The 17,116-nt window shown below is 48.5% G+C and overlaps 1 protein-coding gene, 2 long non-coding RNA genes and 2 other non-coding genes across 8 annotated transcripts; 4 read left to right on the forward strand and 1 right to left on the reverse strand.

Annotated features, from left to right (window-relative positions):
• The first annotated feature begins 342 nt into the window (after window positions 1-342).
• On the forward strand, window positions 343-9,809 carry LOC110363738 (uncharacterized). 3 transcript variants are annotated; one of them, XR_010468650.1, is made up of 3 exons: window positions 343-4,798; window positions 5,954-6,022; window positions 9,658-9,809. It is a non-coding gene; the product is annotated as an uncharacterized LOC110363738 (long non-coding RNA). The 3 variants fall into 3 exon arrangements; XR_002422035.2 differs by having other exon boundaries at window positions 343-3,871; XR_010468649.1 differs by lacking the exon at window positions 9,658-9,809 and adding an exon at window positions 6,123-6,255.
• Window positions 6,262-12,079, reverse strand: LOC110363737 (uncharacterized). Its single transcript, XR_002422030.2, has 4 exons — window positions 10,747-12,079; window positions 10,526-10,635; window positions 8,019-8,111; window positions 6,262-7,395 (listed from the first exon to the last, which is right to left on the reverse strand). It is a non-coding gene; the product is annotated as an uncharacterized LOC110363737 (long non-coding RNA).
• On the forward strand, window positions 12,068-15,982 carry LOC135577038 (large ribosomal subunit protein uL22). 2 transcript variants are annotated; one of them, XM_065044664.1, is made up of 7 exons: window positions 12,068-12,182; window positions 12,522-12,574; window positions 12,669-12,709; window positions 13,286-13,420; window positions 14,737-14,835; window positions 15,261-15,452; window positions 15,889-15,982. In XM_065044664.1, the coding sequence occupies exons 2-7, from the start codon at window positions 12,535-12,537 to the stop codon at window positions 15,934-15,936; spliced, it is 555 nt and encodes a 184-aa protein (XP_064900736.1). In that variant the 5' UTR covers window positions 12,068-12,182; window positions 12,522-12,534; the 3' UTR covers window positions 15,937-15,982. The 2 variants fall into 2 exon arrangements, with proteins under 2 accessions (XP_064900736.1, XP_064900735.1); XM_065044663.1 differs by having other exon boundaries at window positions 12,153-12,296.
• LOC135577233 (small nucleolar RNA SNORD58) lies at window positions 12,385-12,453 on the forward strand. Its single transcript, XR_010468777.1, has one exon. It is a non-coding gene; the product is annotated as a small nucleolar RNA SNORD58 (small nucleolar RNA).
• LOC135577234 (small nucleolar RNA SNORD58) lies at window positions 15,521-15,590 on the forward strand. The gene has a single exon (XR_010468778.1). It is a non-coding gene; the product is annotated as a small nucleolar RNA SNORD58 (small nucleolar RNA).
• Window positions 15,983-17,116: the final 1,134 nt, after the last annotated feature.

Here is a 17,116-nt window from a genome sequence, read left to right on the forward strand (position 1 = left end):
GGGGGGGGCTCGTGGCCCGATGGGGCGGGGTCTGGCGGCGCCGGCCCGAAGCGCCGCTCCCATTGGTCACGCCCTCCGTGACGTCAGCGAGAGCATGAATGAAAAAGGCCACGCGCGCCGGGGAGGGGGCGGGGCGTGGAGCTCACGCGGGGGGGCGGGAACACGCGGCGTGGGGGGAACCCCGCGGGATGTGGGGGGGGGGGGTTGTGTGGGTGAACCCGCCGCGTTGGTCACGGGTGGGCAAAGCAGCAGCGGGACACGGCCCCGTACAGGGCTGTGCAACCTGCGGGAACACGCGGCGTGGGGGCGGGAACACGCGGCGTGGGGGGAAACCCGCGGGATGGGGGGGTGGTGGTGCGTGGGTGAGCCCGCCGCGGTGGTCACGGGTGGGTGAAGCGGCAGCAGGACACGGCTCCGCAAAGGGATGAGCAACCCGCGGGAACACGCGGCGGGGAGGGAACCCCGGTGGATGGGGGGCGGGGTGCATGTGTGAGCCCACCGCGGTGGTCACGAGTGGGTGAAGCGGCAGCAGGACACGACCCCGCAAAGGGCTGTGCAACCTGCGGCAACACGCAGTGTGGGGGCAGGAACACGTGGGATGGGGGGGGGCGGTGTGTGGGTGAACCCGCCGCGGTGGTCACGGGTGGGTGAAGCGGCAGAACATAGGCCCGCAAAGGGCTGGGGGGGGCTTAGCGCTCCCCCTGCCGCACTCCATATCCCAGGGCTTGCAGCCCCATGTATGGGAAGCCCCCGTGATTTCCCACTCGGGATGCGCTGGCTCCACAAGCTCCCAGCACCAAATGGACTTTTTTATTGCCTCTGTTGTTTTAGCCATAAGATATTTGGTTTTATTCTGCTGCTGACTCACCCCACGTGGTGCACAAAGATGCTCCTGGACACGCGGCTTTGCTGGGCTGCTTTTCTTCCCCTTCCCGTTGTTCTTTCCCTCCAAACACGCGTCAGAAAGCGAGGAAGAGGCGCCAGGTCACCTTATTGCACCTTTCTGGAATTAAAAGGGGCCTGAAAGAAAGATGGGACAGACTTTTGAGCAGGGCCTGTTGTGATAGGACAAGGGGTGATGGGTTTAAACTAAAGGAGGGAGATCCAGGCTGGACATGAGGAAGGAATTGTTGTTCCTGAGGGTGGTGAGAGCCTGTCCCAGGTTGGCCAGAGAGGTGGTAGATGAACCATCCCTGGAGACATCCCAGGCCAGGCTGGACGGGGCTCTGAGCAACCTGAGCTGGTGAAGATGTCCCTGCTCATGGCAGGGGGGGCACTGGGGGAGCTGGGAACGTCCCTTCCCACCCAAACTACTCTATGCTTCTGTTCTAAATTATCAACATCCTATGGAGTATGGTCTGTGGAGCTAGAATATCCGTTTATCACTATATGCAAAGGTGAAAAAGCAATTACCTCGATGACCCCTCTGCAGTTTCTATATTGAGGTCTTGATCTCTTTTACCTTAAAAGTCAAACAAATAAACAACAAAAAATCCCTCAACAACAAAAACACACATTCAACCCTTCAGCAATTACAACAACAAAATTTTAGATCCAGCTTAAATGCCTAAGGTGAAATTCTACATCCAACTTAAACACCCAAGATAAGGATGTAATACCCGATGTTTTGGAATTGAATCAAGGCTCTTCCATCTCATCCAGATGACAGCCCACTTAAAATCTTCATTTTGGGTACTGGAAACAGCACGGAAAGCTTTATCAGTTTCCACACAGCACAGATACCTTTCCAAAGTCAGCATCTTACATCGGTGTGTTGCTTTTATCTACCAAAACCATCATCTCCTTAAAAGCATGAATAGAAATCTGCACGGCGTTAATAGCGACAAAACCTCGCTCTGCATTTTGAACACAAACTTTCCCAATGGCTCAGTCCCGATCGATCCTGCTTCAGCATCACAAGGAAAATAAATCACTTTTCTCTTTATTTAACCATTTTACCCACTGCTATTGTTGGTTATTTGTCACTGGCAGGTCTCTTTTTTCAGCTGCTGTCCCACGACCAGACTTATTCCTGCAGGAAATGAATCAGCTAAGCCTCATCACCAAATGCTTTTATCATTTGTAAAATGTCTGTAGTGCCAAGAAAACTCTGCCAGACCATCAGCTACTGTGACGTTTTCTCATTCTTTCTCCTATGCCTTCGCATTCAGCCGTTGCCTCTTGGCCTTGTGAAACTCTTGGGATGCGTCTTCCTTTTGTTCGTGCACCGTGAGGGGGGTCCTGCTCTTTGCTTCTGGCTCCAAAGAACGACAGTAGCGGTGAGAACAGCAAGAAGAAAGTGCATGGAAAGAATTCCTGGCTGCTTCAGCCAAAAGAAGGTGACGATCATCCAGGGATTGGCGTGATGGGCATCGTATCGAAGCAGTGTGTGGCTCGGTGATGACCTTTCCATACCCATAGTGGCTTGGCGGGGATAAAAAGGCTCCCACCCAGACGTGCTTGGAAAATAACACTTCATTACAGCCAATAATTTAATGGAGAAATTCCTAGTTTTGATGAATTTTTCACTGGCCGAATCACAAGCTCTTCACAGGTGGGTGCTGCGTTGGTTTCTTTGCACCCAACGTAGTGAATCAGAGCGGAGCCACGAGATGCGGAGGTAGAAAGGATGTAAGAGGAGTTAGTCTTTCTTAGGAGTAAAAAGCTAAAGTCAGTACGTTATATAAATGAATATGCCAAAATATTTAACACTCTGGAGTCTGCTGGTGATCTTGGGGAAGGACTAGACAGGTTTTTCAGCAGCAACATTGGATTTGAGAGGTTTCCACGGGCGTGCATCCAGCAATGAGACCCTTTCAATGCTCTTTCCACGTGAGCAAAACATCTCAGAGCGCGGTCACAATTCTTCTTGGAGACTAAAGTCAGAAGCTTTTTGCAAAACAAATGTCTTTAATGCTTCTTTTTGGCTTCGTGGGGCGAAAACAATGGCACAATGAGAAGAGTTGAAGATGTTCTTGTTAAGGATCATTCATTTGCACAAGCCAGAGATTGATTTTTTTTTGCTTTTGGTCAGCTCTTCAGCATCAGGGAGTGATTATTGCCATTCTGCAAATTTCTCATTCTACATTTAGAAACTTGAGAGTGTTTTCCACACCCTCCATTCTTCCTGCCTGGTTTTTCCTCTATTTTTCATTCCTTTTCTCCAATGAGGGAGTAGGATTAGCAGGAGGGGAGAGGGAGGAATTGTTCTCTTCATTTTCTTTTAAACTTATAAAACGGTTTTTTCTTCTCAATTATAAAACACAGAACCCACGCAGCAGAATTTCATGAGATTGGTGTTAGTTTCCTTCTTGGCTCCTTCTGCATCATTTGTTTCTGAGATGATGTGGAGGAGGGATAGAGATGGGGCTGGAGAATGAACCGGGAGAGAGAAGCTACAGCAAACTCAGGGTGCACTGAGCGATAGTTCTGGGCGGCTCCACGTGTAATATGGGGGTGCAGACATCTGTGGTCCCCAAAAAGTCCCGCTCTGCGGTGAAAAAACATCCTTGTATCACCCTGTGCGATCTCTTTTTTGTCATCAACCCCTCACGCCACCAATTATTATCTATTTAGCGCATACGCGGCACAGTTTCTACTCAGGATATTTTTATGTGAGCATCAAACCGGGGTGAAAACAGGCCTTGGTGTCTTTGTTTCGCGGCCATTCCTTACCCCACGTAGTTTCTCCTCCTCTCTTCAGCCTTTCAAATGAGCAGGCTTTATAGAACCAATGAATTCTTCATCTCCCTCGACAGGTTTACAGAAGAGGTTAATCTCCGTCAGGTTATGAAATCAGCTCACATGCTTCAGCAGCATTACCCGCTCTTGATGTCCCCCTTCGGACCCCATTGAGCTCCCTTTGTTGGAGGTAACCCCTTCTCCTGCTTTTTCTAAGCTGATTTCTTAGGCTACATCATTCAAGCATCCATCCTCGTGGTATTTAGATGTAGTAAAAATGACTGGGGGGGTATGTGTGTGGGGGAAATAAATAGCAGCCAGCGAGCCAACTAAACTGTCTGACTATTAATGGTGCTGTTAGTTGCAAATTTACTTTACCACAAAGCCCCCAGCATGTAATCCTGAGATGAATGCCTTTGATTGTGAGGGGAATATTTACAGCTGACCCTGCCAGCAGTCTGCAAACCTGCAGCGGGCCTCCTGTCCCACATTAAATCCGCTGGCATCTGTCCCCGGGTTCTTATCGAGCACATGCTCCGGCGGCGCGGTGTTTGGGCTGGCGGATACGCCGGGCCTTGAAGAATAAATCCCCGCATTCCTGCGAAACGCTAATTCTCGTGAAGGTTGTCACGCCGGGAGGAACGTTACAGTTCGTACCTGGCTCCGGGCATCGCCGGAGGTTTCCAGAATGCTTTGATCCCCACCGGTTGCCCCTCTTCCCACGGCAGGTCCTGCTGCCAGGCCACCCGTCGCCAAGGCCAAACTTCTTCTTGGCCACTTTTTTGTTGTGTTGTTTTCCCATGAGTGGCACAGTGATTTTTATGATGATTTTTTTATCTCTTTTCACCTCACATTAGTCCCCAGGTTGCTCTGATTGTTGTTCAGGCTCCATCTCCGGCCCCAGCGGTGCAGGAGCACAGGGTGAAAGCTCAATGTGTCTCAGCAAATATTCCCCGTGGCTGACGGGACAAGCTTGAATTCAGCAACTTGTCATTCCCCGCACGTCCCGTGGTCCGTGAGGTGGATCCAGATCGCTTGGCCTCTTTGTGTCAGACACAAGAGCCGGTGGTGGGTGCTTGTCCTGCTCCAAGCACCCTCCAGACAAGGACATCTGTAGGTCTGTGCTGCGAAATGATGTGTATTTTCATTCTTTTTATGCATTTACCTCAAACCCCATGCTTTTCCATCCCAGCTGTATGAATTCTGAGCATTTTGGGGCTTGAACATGGCCTTGGGGCAGTTCAGAGGTGTCATGGGTGGCCAGGGTTTGCTTCGCCTCCTTTCCAAGGTCCTATTTTGCTGGGGGATTTGGAGAAACGTCTCAGAAGTTTGGGATCGTTTGACCATTTGGATGGTGAACCCCCAGCATCGCTCCCGCCTTAACTCTCCTGCATCCAGCAAAGAGAAAAGATTAAAAAATAACAAATTACTAACACTACTCCCTTGATATTTGATTTGTAAGTGGAGCTGCTGCAGAGTCCAGAGAGGAGTTTGGGGCATGGTTGTTTGGTTTAGCGATTGCGTTAGAGCGCATATCCTTATCCACATGGTTTTTTCCTCAAATCTATGGGAATATTTGGCCCAAATTTGGGCTGGATATGGAACCACCATCAGTAAGAGGTACCGTAAGAACCGTCAGAGCAGGCAGAAGCTTTCCTGCCAGCTTAGAAGGGTCTGTCAGACCAGGGTACAGCTCTTTGGGCTCATTTCTGCTTAATTAGCAGTTGAAAGACCTTGCAAGCTGGTATTGGGGCAGAATAATTAGTGAGCTGACATCTCCTCCGAAAACTTCCCAGACCGAAGCCCAAACCATCCAGAGCTTGATTTTCAACGCTCCAAAATCCACTTTCAATTTATCTCGGTGGCGCTCGGGCTTTCACAACTGATCCCGTAAATCTGTATGGACAGCGAAACGAGGGAACTCTGAGCGTGCCACTCAACTTCCCGGTGCCTACAGGAAAGAAAAGGAGTTAGTTATGAAAACCAATTAGTTAATTACTTTAGCAAAGCCTTATAAAACCATATAATGGTCGTTCTCTTCGTTATTGCTAATTTGCTCCCAAGCTTTACGATGGCAAATCCCAGATAATTCGTATTTCCTGGGCTGTGTTGGCTCAGCTCATGCACGTTCTTCCTCTCCTTATGGTCCCGATCACAGGTTTTTTTCTGGTGGTTAAGAGATTCTTTGCCATTATTTTACTGTGATTCACATTAAAGGGGAATGTTATTTTAAGCCACAAACATAGACTTTACACATTATCTTGTTTTTCAGAGAAAAAGTGTGACAAACAGTTTGGGGCTCAGGAATAAGCAGCACAAGATAACGCTGTGTATCATCAAGGTTGGTATAATTTGTTCTCCAGCACCTTGCTTTTCATTTTTTCTCTCCTTTGAACCTTTTGCCTTCTCAAATTTGAGCTGGAATCTCCTGCTCTCCTCAGATGTTGCCTTTTATTCCACCTACTATATTATTGCTTTGATTTTTCACCACCTTGCACGTTTTAATATGAAAACTCATCGGATATTGCTGAATCCAGTCTCATTCCATCGTACGTCAAGGAAAAGGTAACGACATTTATCACATGCATGTGAAATATGAAAATAGGAAAGAATTAAATGTCCCTGAGGATGCAGGTCCCCCACCGGGCTCTGCTTCACTCTCTGGCCATTTAGTTTTAATTGCTTAACTTCTCCATTTTATTGTGTTTCTTGTTCTTATTAGGAAGAGTCAGTGGCTCTGTAATTAGTTAAGAAAAGCTCGGGGCACGTCTGAGTACTTTGTACTCGTGTTCCTGCCTGCGACGTACAGACACTGCTGATGTTCATTTTAGGAACTCCCAGTCCAAGGACAGACAGGCAGACAGACAGACGAAGGTCGGGGCACAGGAAAACAAGAGGGTTCTGTTGGTTATACGCGTCGCAAAGGCGATATTTTTTAAGCAGAGCACGATGTAGGTGTGAGGGGAGGCCTGCGCGTGGGCAGGATGGGGGATACGGGTGCGAGACCCCACTAAAATACTCCATTTTTATATTTGCAACGCAATTCCACGGCCTGCGGCAGCCCCGTGGTCACACAGTTGTCGTCACGCTGCGGGTCCAGCACCTGACGGAGTCCCGGGGTGGCCGTGGGATGCGGTGGGAGCTGGAGATGCGCTCGGAATGGGGCCCCGTGCGCCTGCCGCAGCCTTGCCCAGCCGTCCCGACCCATCATATGACCTTCCCCGTGACTGGGAAAGCTTTGAGAAGGGGGGTTGTGTCCAAATTGTTGTAAGAGCGAAGAGGAATAAGCGGAAGAGGGAGGGAAGGAGCAAACCAGGAGGGCGGGATGACTTCAGAGGCGACTTTGGAATCAAAGCGGGGAAATCTCTGTCTTGAGGAGAGGAAGATGCTGCAATTGTCAGAGCAGAAACTGGGGGAAAATCCCAGACAATAAAGAATGAAGACAGGAATCGCGCACTGGGATGATAAGTGAATATCTTGGAAGGGTTGCTGCGGGTTTTATTAAGTTTGGAAGAAGGGAAGAGATGTTCAGGGCTGTAGCTTCTCAGCATGTCATGACCAGAAACCTGTCTGCTGGCTGGAACTTTTGCTTCAGAGACATAATCCAACCTCGTTTTCCAGGCTCCGAGGGGATCTTCACCTTGGTGCAGAACACAGAGGGCTGCAGGGGTGACAGAGATGGGTCCTGCCCTGGGTTCTGCTGTGCAGAGGCCCCTGGAAGAGAAAACCAGGTTTAATTACGGTTTATCAGCTGATCCAGAGAAGTTCTTGTCCAAGGCAGCCCCGAAAAGATAGATAATAACAGAGGAGATGGGGATCATCTTTGATCCGTCGTGGTTAGGAGATGCAGTGCAAAAAAAGGAGTTTGGGGCTGGTTTTCATCAAACAGAGCACGCTCAGCTTTAGAAATGTTGACAGAATTCACCGATCTGGAAAAATTGAGGTTATATGGGCCAGTGGAAAGGGTCTAGAACAATCACCCTACAGCTCAACGCAGGGTCAGCCAGAGCTGCTTGCCCAAGCTATTTTTTAGATGCTTTTTTAATACTTGCACAGATGGAGACTCCACAACCTCCCTGAGCCTCCTCTTCTAGGGTTCAACCGTCCTCACGGTAAAAAAACCTTTAATGTTTAAACTGAATTTCCCATACTTTAATTTGTGCCTAAGTTGTGGATGCAAATTGTGGGCAATCTCACACATTCCGGGGATATTTCTGGTTAACCGAAAGCACATTTGAAGTACTTCTCAGTTATGAGCAAGACAGGTTAGAGCAAACCTAAGCCTGAGATTTAATTTAGCCCAAATAGTGTTTATGATCAGGCAGATCTTTACTTACTGCTTTACTCAATCGAGGCAATCGGCTGGTTCATTTCTGGCAATTAAATCCACGAACGAGCAGTCATAGACCTCCACAACCTGCGTAAATGGTCTGTTGGCGAGAAAACACACTGAATAAACACAAACTTCAGCAACAAGGTTATTGAATCACAGAGGTGGTTTATTTTACCAGTGATTCCCTCTTAGCTGGGCGTGCAGGGGGTGGATGAACCTGTTGCTCTAGGAGAAGATGCCAAAAATGTTGAGAATTAAGACAATCTCATCGATTGCTGTGGTTTTTTGCCCACGCTCCTGGCTGGCTGCTCACCAGCAGCCCAGGGAAGGTGCTGTCCCCACGGCGTCACGCGTCAGCAGCGGGGACGGTCAGGACAGATACGCCGCTGTCGTGACGCCGAGCACCCGTGGCCATTTCCTCACTGCTGGACTAGGTACCGTATACACATAACAGAAATAAAGAGTGTGTAGCGAAGCTCTTCTTGTAAAGGATTGCTTGTGGTTTAGGGGGACTTACGGGGAATCAAAAGCATCCTGGTTGTTCATATGTTTTAGATAATACCCTTATGACATGATGATTTCTATATGTACACATACATACCTGTAGATACACATATGTATATTAAAAAAATCTGTATTAATCGTAGAATCATTTTGGTTGGAAAAGACCCTCAAGATCATTGAGTCCAATGATTAACCCACCCCTGGCACTGCCCCATGTCCCTGAGAACCTCATCTGTGTGTATTTCCAACCCCTCCAGGGCTGGTGACTCCAGCACTGCCCTGGGCAGCCTGTTCCAATGCCCCACAGCCCTTTGGGGAAGAAATTGTTCCCCACATCCAACCTCAACCTCCCCTGGCGCAACTTGAGGCCGTTTCTTTGTGTCCCTGTGTCCCCTCAGCTCCTGTTCTCCAGCTGAACCCCCCCAGGTCCAAGACAGAATAACCAATGCAGAACAAAACTCCTGTAGCGTCTTGTCCTGCTGACAGTGGTCAGTCCCATCTTCTGGGGGTTGTTGGTAAGAGTCTGTAGACTGGTCAGGAGAGAGAATTTCAGGGGGAGAAGGCACAGGTTTGAAGGCTGGAAAGCTTCAGTGTTTCCAGCCTTCAAGCTGGTTTCAATTTAAAACGTCTTCAAGATTTTCTGCTTAAGCATTAGGACAAGCAACCCATTTGTATGTAATTTTGCAAATGACGGTTAATATCCCCACGTAACCCTTGGGCTGCAAAAACTGGGTCTGCAAGATGAATGCCAAGAAATCTACAGAAAAATCGGAGGAATTGGTTTCCATTCCTGTGCAAAGAACAGGTCAAACCCCCTCTCCTACAGCACAGTACTGTGTTTTAACAAACCGGAGTTAAGCTTGGCCTATCAGCCCCAATGGATCTGTCTGTCCCAGGGATTTTAGCAGAGTCCCAGGAGCAGGTGCAGAGAGGTGTGAAGCCAACACATTGCGGGACGCTCGGCGGAAAACCTGACGGGTGGAAGCACCTTTGCCGCAGAATAACCTCTGTCCTCGCAGTCGTGATGCGGCTCGGAAACCTCTCAAGGGAAGAAAATGGAAAGCGGGTTTCCCACATTCTGGAAGCATTCTGTGGCCACCACGCCGCTGCGTTAAGCTGGACGCTGTTGCTTTCCGCAGCTTTCGACCTCAGGAGGTGATAGAAATCTTTGCTGTGCTTGTGATGAGCCTTTCCCGGGAGGATGCTGCCAGCAGGAGCTTCCAGAGGACAAAGCGGAGGAGCTGTTCAGGTCTGGATCTTTGCTTTTGAGTGAGGAGTGGCACCAAGGGAGTGTAAGGTAAAGTCATACAATGGAATTACAGGATGGTTTGGGTTGGAAGGGACCTTCCCAGCTCCCCCAGTGCCCCCCCTGCCATGAGCAGGGACATCTTCACCAGCTCAGGTTGCTCAGAGCCCCGTCCAGCCTGGCCTGGGATGTCTCCAGGGATGGTTCATCTACCACCTCTCTGCCCAACCTGGGACAGGCTCTCACCACCCTCAGGGCCAACAATTCCTTCCTCACGTCCAGCTGAACCTCCCTCCTTTAGTTTAAACCCATCAGCCCTTGTCCTGTCACTACGAGCCATGCTGAAAGTCCCATGGAGTTGAGATTCCAGTAGGATCAGGAGGCAGATGCCTCCTATGTTGGAGTTTTTTTGGGACGTTATTTGGTATTTAAATGTCTAAATTTTCTGCTTAGGATGCAAAAGCTCTCATCGAGTCAGCTCACACAAGCTAAAAGTCCAAGGCAGATAATAATCCAATAAAATCTCAACGAGGGCACATGCTCAGACACCTCAGTCGTGAACCTCCTGACAAAGGTGAAAACGTGCAGCTCATTTCCTGACACCATCCGCAGACACTCCTACCTCTACCCTTCCACCCCTGCAAGCAGCTGATTATAAACAGTTCCACGTGTCAGTGAAACAGAAACTTAAGGAACAAAAAACCCGCCCTGCTTGTTCGGGGTTTGATTGATGAACGTGATAACCATGTGATAATACCCACCAGGTGTCAAAAACTTTCTTGTTGCTTCGGTGCTCTGTTGCGAAGATGCGGCTGCGTGTAAAGACGCTGCGTTTCTCCACCAGCGCTGGTCTCCTACATGGAGGCAGGTCCTGGGGGCAGAAATGATGAAGAAGTAAAGTTACATCCAAGTGGGCTGTGAGAGGAGATTCCCTTGGATGTGTTTGAGGAGCTCAGCTTCTCTTAGTTTTAATTTACTGCACCTGGAAACTTGGCACTCTGAGAAACGTGACAGTTCTTGTTCTGTAGGAAGAACTGAAACACTAAGGAAGTGTTGGAAGTCATCGCTGAGATCTCTTTTCACATATTTATTGTTTCCTCAAAGTCATTGGACCCTAAGGGAGACGCCTTTTGTGGTTTTTTTCACGTAACGCTTGGCTTAAAAACTCTGTCATGCGTGTATTTTGGCGGTGCTGATCCTTCCTCACATACCTCTGCTCTGAGATGGTGGTGTGTGCCAAATGGCTTCTGATCCCACGGATAATAATGGAAATGTTCATTGGTGAAAACGCATTTGAAGTATCTCAAAATAAGCATCTATAAACAAAAAGTAGCGTTCTTGTGGGTGTGGGCTGTTAACGCTATTTTGTTTGGTTGGTTTTTTACAGAAAGTATATAAAAAAAGAAGAAATAATACTTGCTTGCACCCCAGCAGGTTCCCCTGCTTCGAGATTGAGGCTTCAAAGTTATTTAAGAGACTTTGCAGGAAGTTTCTCCTTGAAAGGAAAGTAAAAGGCACATTTTAAAGCAGGTGAATGGAGAGATGCAGTCAAAATTGGAGCTTTACAGTTCCCAGGCACCTCAATATTTGTGACAGATCAAATATTTCCTCATCCCACCTGAGCGAAATCTGAACGTCGGGTTTTTTAGTGTTAAACGAGATCCAACAATTTAAAGAAAAGAAAAAAAAGGACCTCTTCTGGCAGGGAGGTGTGTGAACATGAGACACTGGCAGCACAGTTAGATATTGATCCTTTTTACCACTTTGAGCTGTTCTCAATGAGCCTTTTGCTGGCGCTGGTACCACTTTGAGTCAATGATTTGGTTGTATTGAAGCGCTGCTTTCTCAGACACACAGTCTGAACTTCGCAGGGACAGAAGTTGGACTCGATGATCCTTGTGGCTCGGGACCTTCTATGATTTTACGCTTTGCCAAACTTCCCAAAGAGTTCTAGTTACAGCCTAAAATGGAAAAAAGCAAAATATTTTAACAAGTGATTTTTTTTTTTTTTCAAATAATGGTGCAGTACCAGTTGCAATTCACAACCGTGGATCTTTTTGGTTAGATCTGACAACCCTGTCAGGTGCTGCTGTATCCCCATCCTTAGCCGCCATCTAGCTGCAGCCCTCAGCCTTGCTCCTCGCTCTAGTCAGCTGCTTTCTAAACTGAAACAACGCCGGCCTTGAGCTGGGGGGTAATAAAACTGCGCTTTGGCTCATTAATCAGTGTTTCCTGACTGAAGCAGGTGTTTTCTCTCCACACCAATGGGTTTAACCCTCAGAGAACTCCACCCGGCGCCATTTCGCCGCCCGCCCCTCAGCGCCCGGCGGGAAATCTCGCACGAGTTCTCGCGAGAGTTTACGGCTCTCGCGGCTCCCGGCGTGCCTTGCGCTTCCTCTTCCCCACCGCCGCCCCGAGGTGAGGCAGCCATGTCCGACACGGAGCCGTCGTCATCCGCCGCCATCCCGCCCCGGGAACCCCGGGGAGGCGATGAGGGGGCGAGGGCTCGGTCCGCCTCGCCGGACTCCCTGGGTATTTGCGGGGGAGGGCGGGCGGGGGATGGAGATGGCGATGGCGGCGGTCGGGGATGAGGGGGGATCAGGGCCTGGGGAGGCCATGGCTGCTGTGATGACTCTCTTAGGACACCTTTGGATTTAATTGTGAAAAAAAAGCGTAATTTCTGAGCAGCTCCTTTAGTTCTTTGTTGGCAGGTTCTGTATATCTCTTGTTAGCTTAATATATATTGTTATTTTTCAGCTGAGCTCCCAAAATGGTGCGTTACTCCCTGGATCCGGAGAACCCCACAAAATGTGAGTTGTTCCTTATTTTTCGTGGATGTTCGCGTAGGTCTTTAGCAAAACCATTGAGGTTTTAATTCTTAAAATGGGTCTTTTTTTCCCGTAGCGTGCAAGTCACGGGGCTCCAACCTGCGAGTGCATTTCAAGGTATGTGATGTGTAAATATATTTGGTTTTAAGGTTTGTCTTGCCTTTTTTTTTCTGAAGGAAGTGTCTTTTAGTCTTATGGATCATGACATACTTAGTAAGTAGGGTGGTGTGGTTATTTTTTACCTGTTTGTAGTGTTTTCTAATCTACAGGAACAAACCCAACGTGGTGTGTGCTAAAAGAGCTTCACAACACAGTTTACCAGGAGGAATCGGGCTGGTGTTAGATGAGGGATTTATTTTCCTTGTTTAATCCCCCTTTCTGGCCATTTGGAAGGAATATTATGTTGGATCAGAGCTGAGCAGCTGTTTGGTGTTAATATAGCGATATTTCACTTATTTCGGTTTGCTCTAATAAGAATTTATCCTTCAGGTTCCTTTTTTTGGATCAGTGGTCAAAAGAGTTATGAAAATTATAAATCCTCAAGCTTCATTTTGCTGTTTGGAAAGATCTGGATGTTGGTTAAAATTGGGTTGTGGAAATTGTGCCAAGCGTTAGAAAATTAGGTAGTAAAAGAGAGGAAAAAAAGAAGGGTTGTTAATTATTCTTCAGTGCTTAGTATAGTTTGTTTTGTAGAACACCCGTGAGACGGCACAGGCCATCAAGGGCATGCACATCCGCAAGGCCACCAAGTACCTAAAGGACGTCACCCTGAAGAAACAGTGCGTCCCCTTCCGCCGCTACAACGGGGGAGTTGGGAGATGCGCCCAGGTAAAAACATGATGTTGAGAACAGTCTGTTAATGTTATATATAAAATGAAAGACTTGATTCTAGCGTAAGCATTGTAGCTACTCGCAGTGTAAGCATTGTAGCTACTCGCAGTGTCAAGTAATTAACGAAATTGAGTTATTTTGACGTGAGCTGGCTAAAAAGGGGATTTCACAGAATGGACTGGGTTGGAAAAGACCTCAGAGATCATCCAGTCCAAGCCTTGGTCCAACTCCAGTCCATTGACTAGATCATGGCACTAAGTGCCATGGCCAAGCTCAGTTTAAAAACCTCCAGGGCCGGTGAGTCCAGCACCTCCCTGGGCAGCCATTCCAATGCCTGACCACTCTCTCTGCAGAGAATTGCTGTCTAATCTCCAGCCTAAATTTAAGCCCATGCCCCCTTGTCCTATTGCTGACTGCCTGGGAGAAGAGACCAAGCCCCACCTGGCTAGAACTGCCCTTCAGGTAGTTCTAGAGAGTGCTGAGCTCAGCTCTAAGCCTCCTCTTCTCCAGACTAAACAAGCCCAGCTCCCTCAGCCTCTCCCCATAGGGCTTGTGTTCCAGTCCCTTCCCCAGTCTTGTTGCTCTTCTCTGCACCCGCTCCAGCACTTCAATCTCTTTCCTGAGCTGAGGGGCCCAGAACTGAACACAACACTCCAGGTGTGGCCTCCCCAATGCAGAGCACAGGGGAAGGATCACTGCCCTTGTCCTGCTGACCACGCTGGTTTGGATCCAGGACAGGATCCCATTGGCCTTCTTGGCCACCTGGGCACACTGGTGGCTCCTGTTGAGCTTCCTGTCCATGAGTCCCCCCAGGTCCCTTTCTGCCTGACTGCTCTCCAGCCACTCTGTGCCCAGCCTGGAGCGCTGCAGGGGTTGTTGTGGCCAAAGGGCAGCACCCGCCACTTGGCCTTGTTGAACTTCATCCCATTGGAATGGGCCCATTGTTCCAGTCTCTCCAGACCCCTCTGCAGAGCCCTCCTGCCTTCCAGCAGCTCCACACTCCCTCCCAACTTGGTGTCCGCAGCAAATTTGCTGATGATGGTCTCAATCCCCTCATCTAAATCGTCAATGAAGATGTTGAACAGGACCGGACCCAACCCTGACCCCTGGGGACACCACTAGTGCCTGGCCGCCAGCTGGATGCAGCCCCATTCACCAGCACTCTCTGGGCCCGGCCCTCCAGCCAGTTCTTAACCCAGCAGAGAGTGCACTTGCCCAAGCCATGGGCTCCCAGCTTTTGTAGGAGTAGCAAGTTAATAGCAAGTTAACGGCGTGTAGAGGTCAAAAACAAAATAACGTTCCTTCTCTTGCAGGCCAAGCAGTGGGGCTGGACGCAGGGCCGGTGGCCCAAAAAAAGCGCCGAGTTTTTGCTGCACATGCTGAAAAACGCGGAGAGCAACGCGGAGCTCAAGGTAGGGCGGGGTGGATGGTGTTAAATGCGAAGGGTTTGTTTCGTGCTGAAATGTGAGTAATAACTCTCTGTGGACAGTGAGTTTGTGCGTGGTTAACCACTCTAAGTGTGGTTTAGGTGTCTTTAAAATGTACTAAATAACCCCAAAAATCTCTGAGCTCGTGGTCAGTTTGTATCTTTGCAATATACTCTATTTGATGGCGGTGATGACAATTTAATATATTTTGGAGTAACCATGAAAGAATAATTCTCTCTTTCTGAGCCATCAGCGTAATTTTAAATACACCGTGACACATAGAAGCGTCATTGGTGTAAATTAAGCTGTTTTTAGTGACGTGAGGAGGTGATTATTAAAATTTCTGCTGTGGAAGCGATTGATTCCAAGAGGAAAATCACAGGTTTTTGGATCTTTCCCTCCCACCCCAGGGTCTTGACGTGGATTCTCTGGTGATCGAGCACATCCAGGTGAACAAGGCTCCCAAAATGCGCCGCCGCACCTACCGAGCGCACGGGAGGATCAACCCCTACATGAGCTCCCCGTGCCACATTGAGATGATCCTCACCGAGAAGGAGCAGATCGTGCCCAAACCAGAGGAAGAAGTTGCTCAAAAGAAAAAGGTACCGACTCGTATCCTCTGTCAAAACACCGCGGGGATTTAATACTCGGTGATTTTTGGGATACGGGGTTGCTGTGATGACTTATCTTAGGACACCTTTGGAACACCCATGAAAAAAAGGAGATTATTTCTGAGCAACCTTGATATTTATTGTAAATACAGCCTTGAGAATGTAGAAAAGGAGCTTTTTGGGGGTCATATTGGTTGGTTTCTTGTTCCCCCTCCCAGATGTGTGAGGGTGAGATTTGAAGTCTGTAAGGACACTTAAGGTCAAATGCGATTAGTGGATCGTTTTGTAAACAGGTGAAGACATTTCTAACAATCCTCAGGCTTTCTTTCAAATTCTGACTTCAAACTTCTTTTAAGTTGTTTTAGGAAGGTCCAGACTATTGCTGTTTTCTCATTTTTTGTGGGTTTTCTTGGTTTTTTTTTTTCAGATCTCCCAAAAGAAGCTCAAGAAGCAAAAGCTGATGGCGCGGGAGTAAAATCTGCCGCCAGAGATGTACATAAATAAATTTTAAAACTTTACAAGTCTTGTGTGCGCTTCTTGGGCGTTTCAGGGCTGGCTCTGGATATTATTAATACCCAAAACAAGCGAATTTTAGATAAATCCGGGTGGTTTGTTTTTCATGCCGGCGGGCGGTAGGACCCGGGGGCGGCCGCGTTCACCGTGGGGCAGAACCTCCCTCTGCGGGCGGGGCGTGGGCCACGTGACACACACACCGCCTTCTATTGGTGGAGCGTCTGCGCTTCGCGTCAGCGGGAAGCGCGCCGTGCTCTTCCGGTGCGGCGGCGGCGGAGGAGGAGGAGGCGGCGCTCGGTCGCTGCTGAGGTAAATGGGGCCGGGCGGGAACCGGCGGGGCCGCGACCTCCCCGGGGGGTCCCTTCGTGCTCTGCCGGCCTGGAGTTGTCCCCGGGGACCGGCCTCGCCCCGGCCATTCGCTCCTTTCCGCGCAGTCGGAGCGGCTCCGTTAGTGGGGAGCGGGCGGGGTGAATCAGAAACGGTATCAGGGTATCAGAAACGGAGCAGATCACAGAAATGAGCCCTTTTAGACGAGCTCATCCTTTTTGAAAAGAGAAAATAAGGCCTTTTGTCAGCGTAGGCTTTATTTTCCTGTTTCATAATAACTCGTATAACTACCAAGTTCTAAAAAAACCCCCAAAAACCAAAAATACCCAAACCAAAAAGCCCCAAACGTACTTAAATTACAATGTCACGCTTGTTCTTTGCTGACCCAATAGATGGTGCCTGACAGAAACAAAAGCTCACATCACAAAGCAATACGCTTGCTGTTAAATGTGGCCATTTGCCTGTTTGGTGGTTGTGTTTTGTTTTATTTTCCCCTAATAATTCTCTGCATTACATAGTACAGAATGACTGATTTTTAAACATATTACAACCGATTTGCACTGAATTTTGCATCTGGCATAGGTTTGACTTCATTTTTAGTCAGGAATTTGGATGTGAAGGGGCTGTGGAGACAAGCCGGGCTGTTTTGTTCTATAATGGATGAATCCACAATATCTTGCTGGAAATTTAATATTTAAGGAATAGTGGCAGGGAAAATACCTGAATTATTTTTTTAAACAAGTAACCTCATTTGTATTGTCTCAATTTAAGCTTCTTCTCTGATTTCAGGGATTAACAAATCCCGTAAAAACTAC

This window comes from Columba livia, chromosome W (assembly GCF_036013475.1).
Source record: "Columba livia isolate bColLiv1 breed racing homer chromosome W, bColLiv1.pat.W.v2, whole genome shotgun sequence".
Lineage (NCBI taxonomy): Eukaryota > Metazoa > Chordata > Aves > Columbiformes > Columbidae > Columba > Columba livia.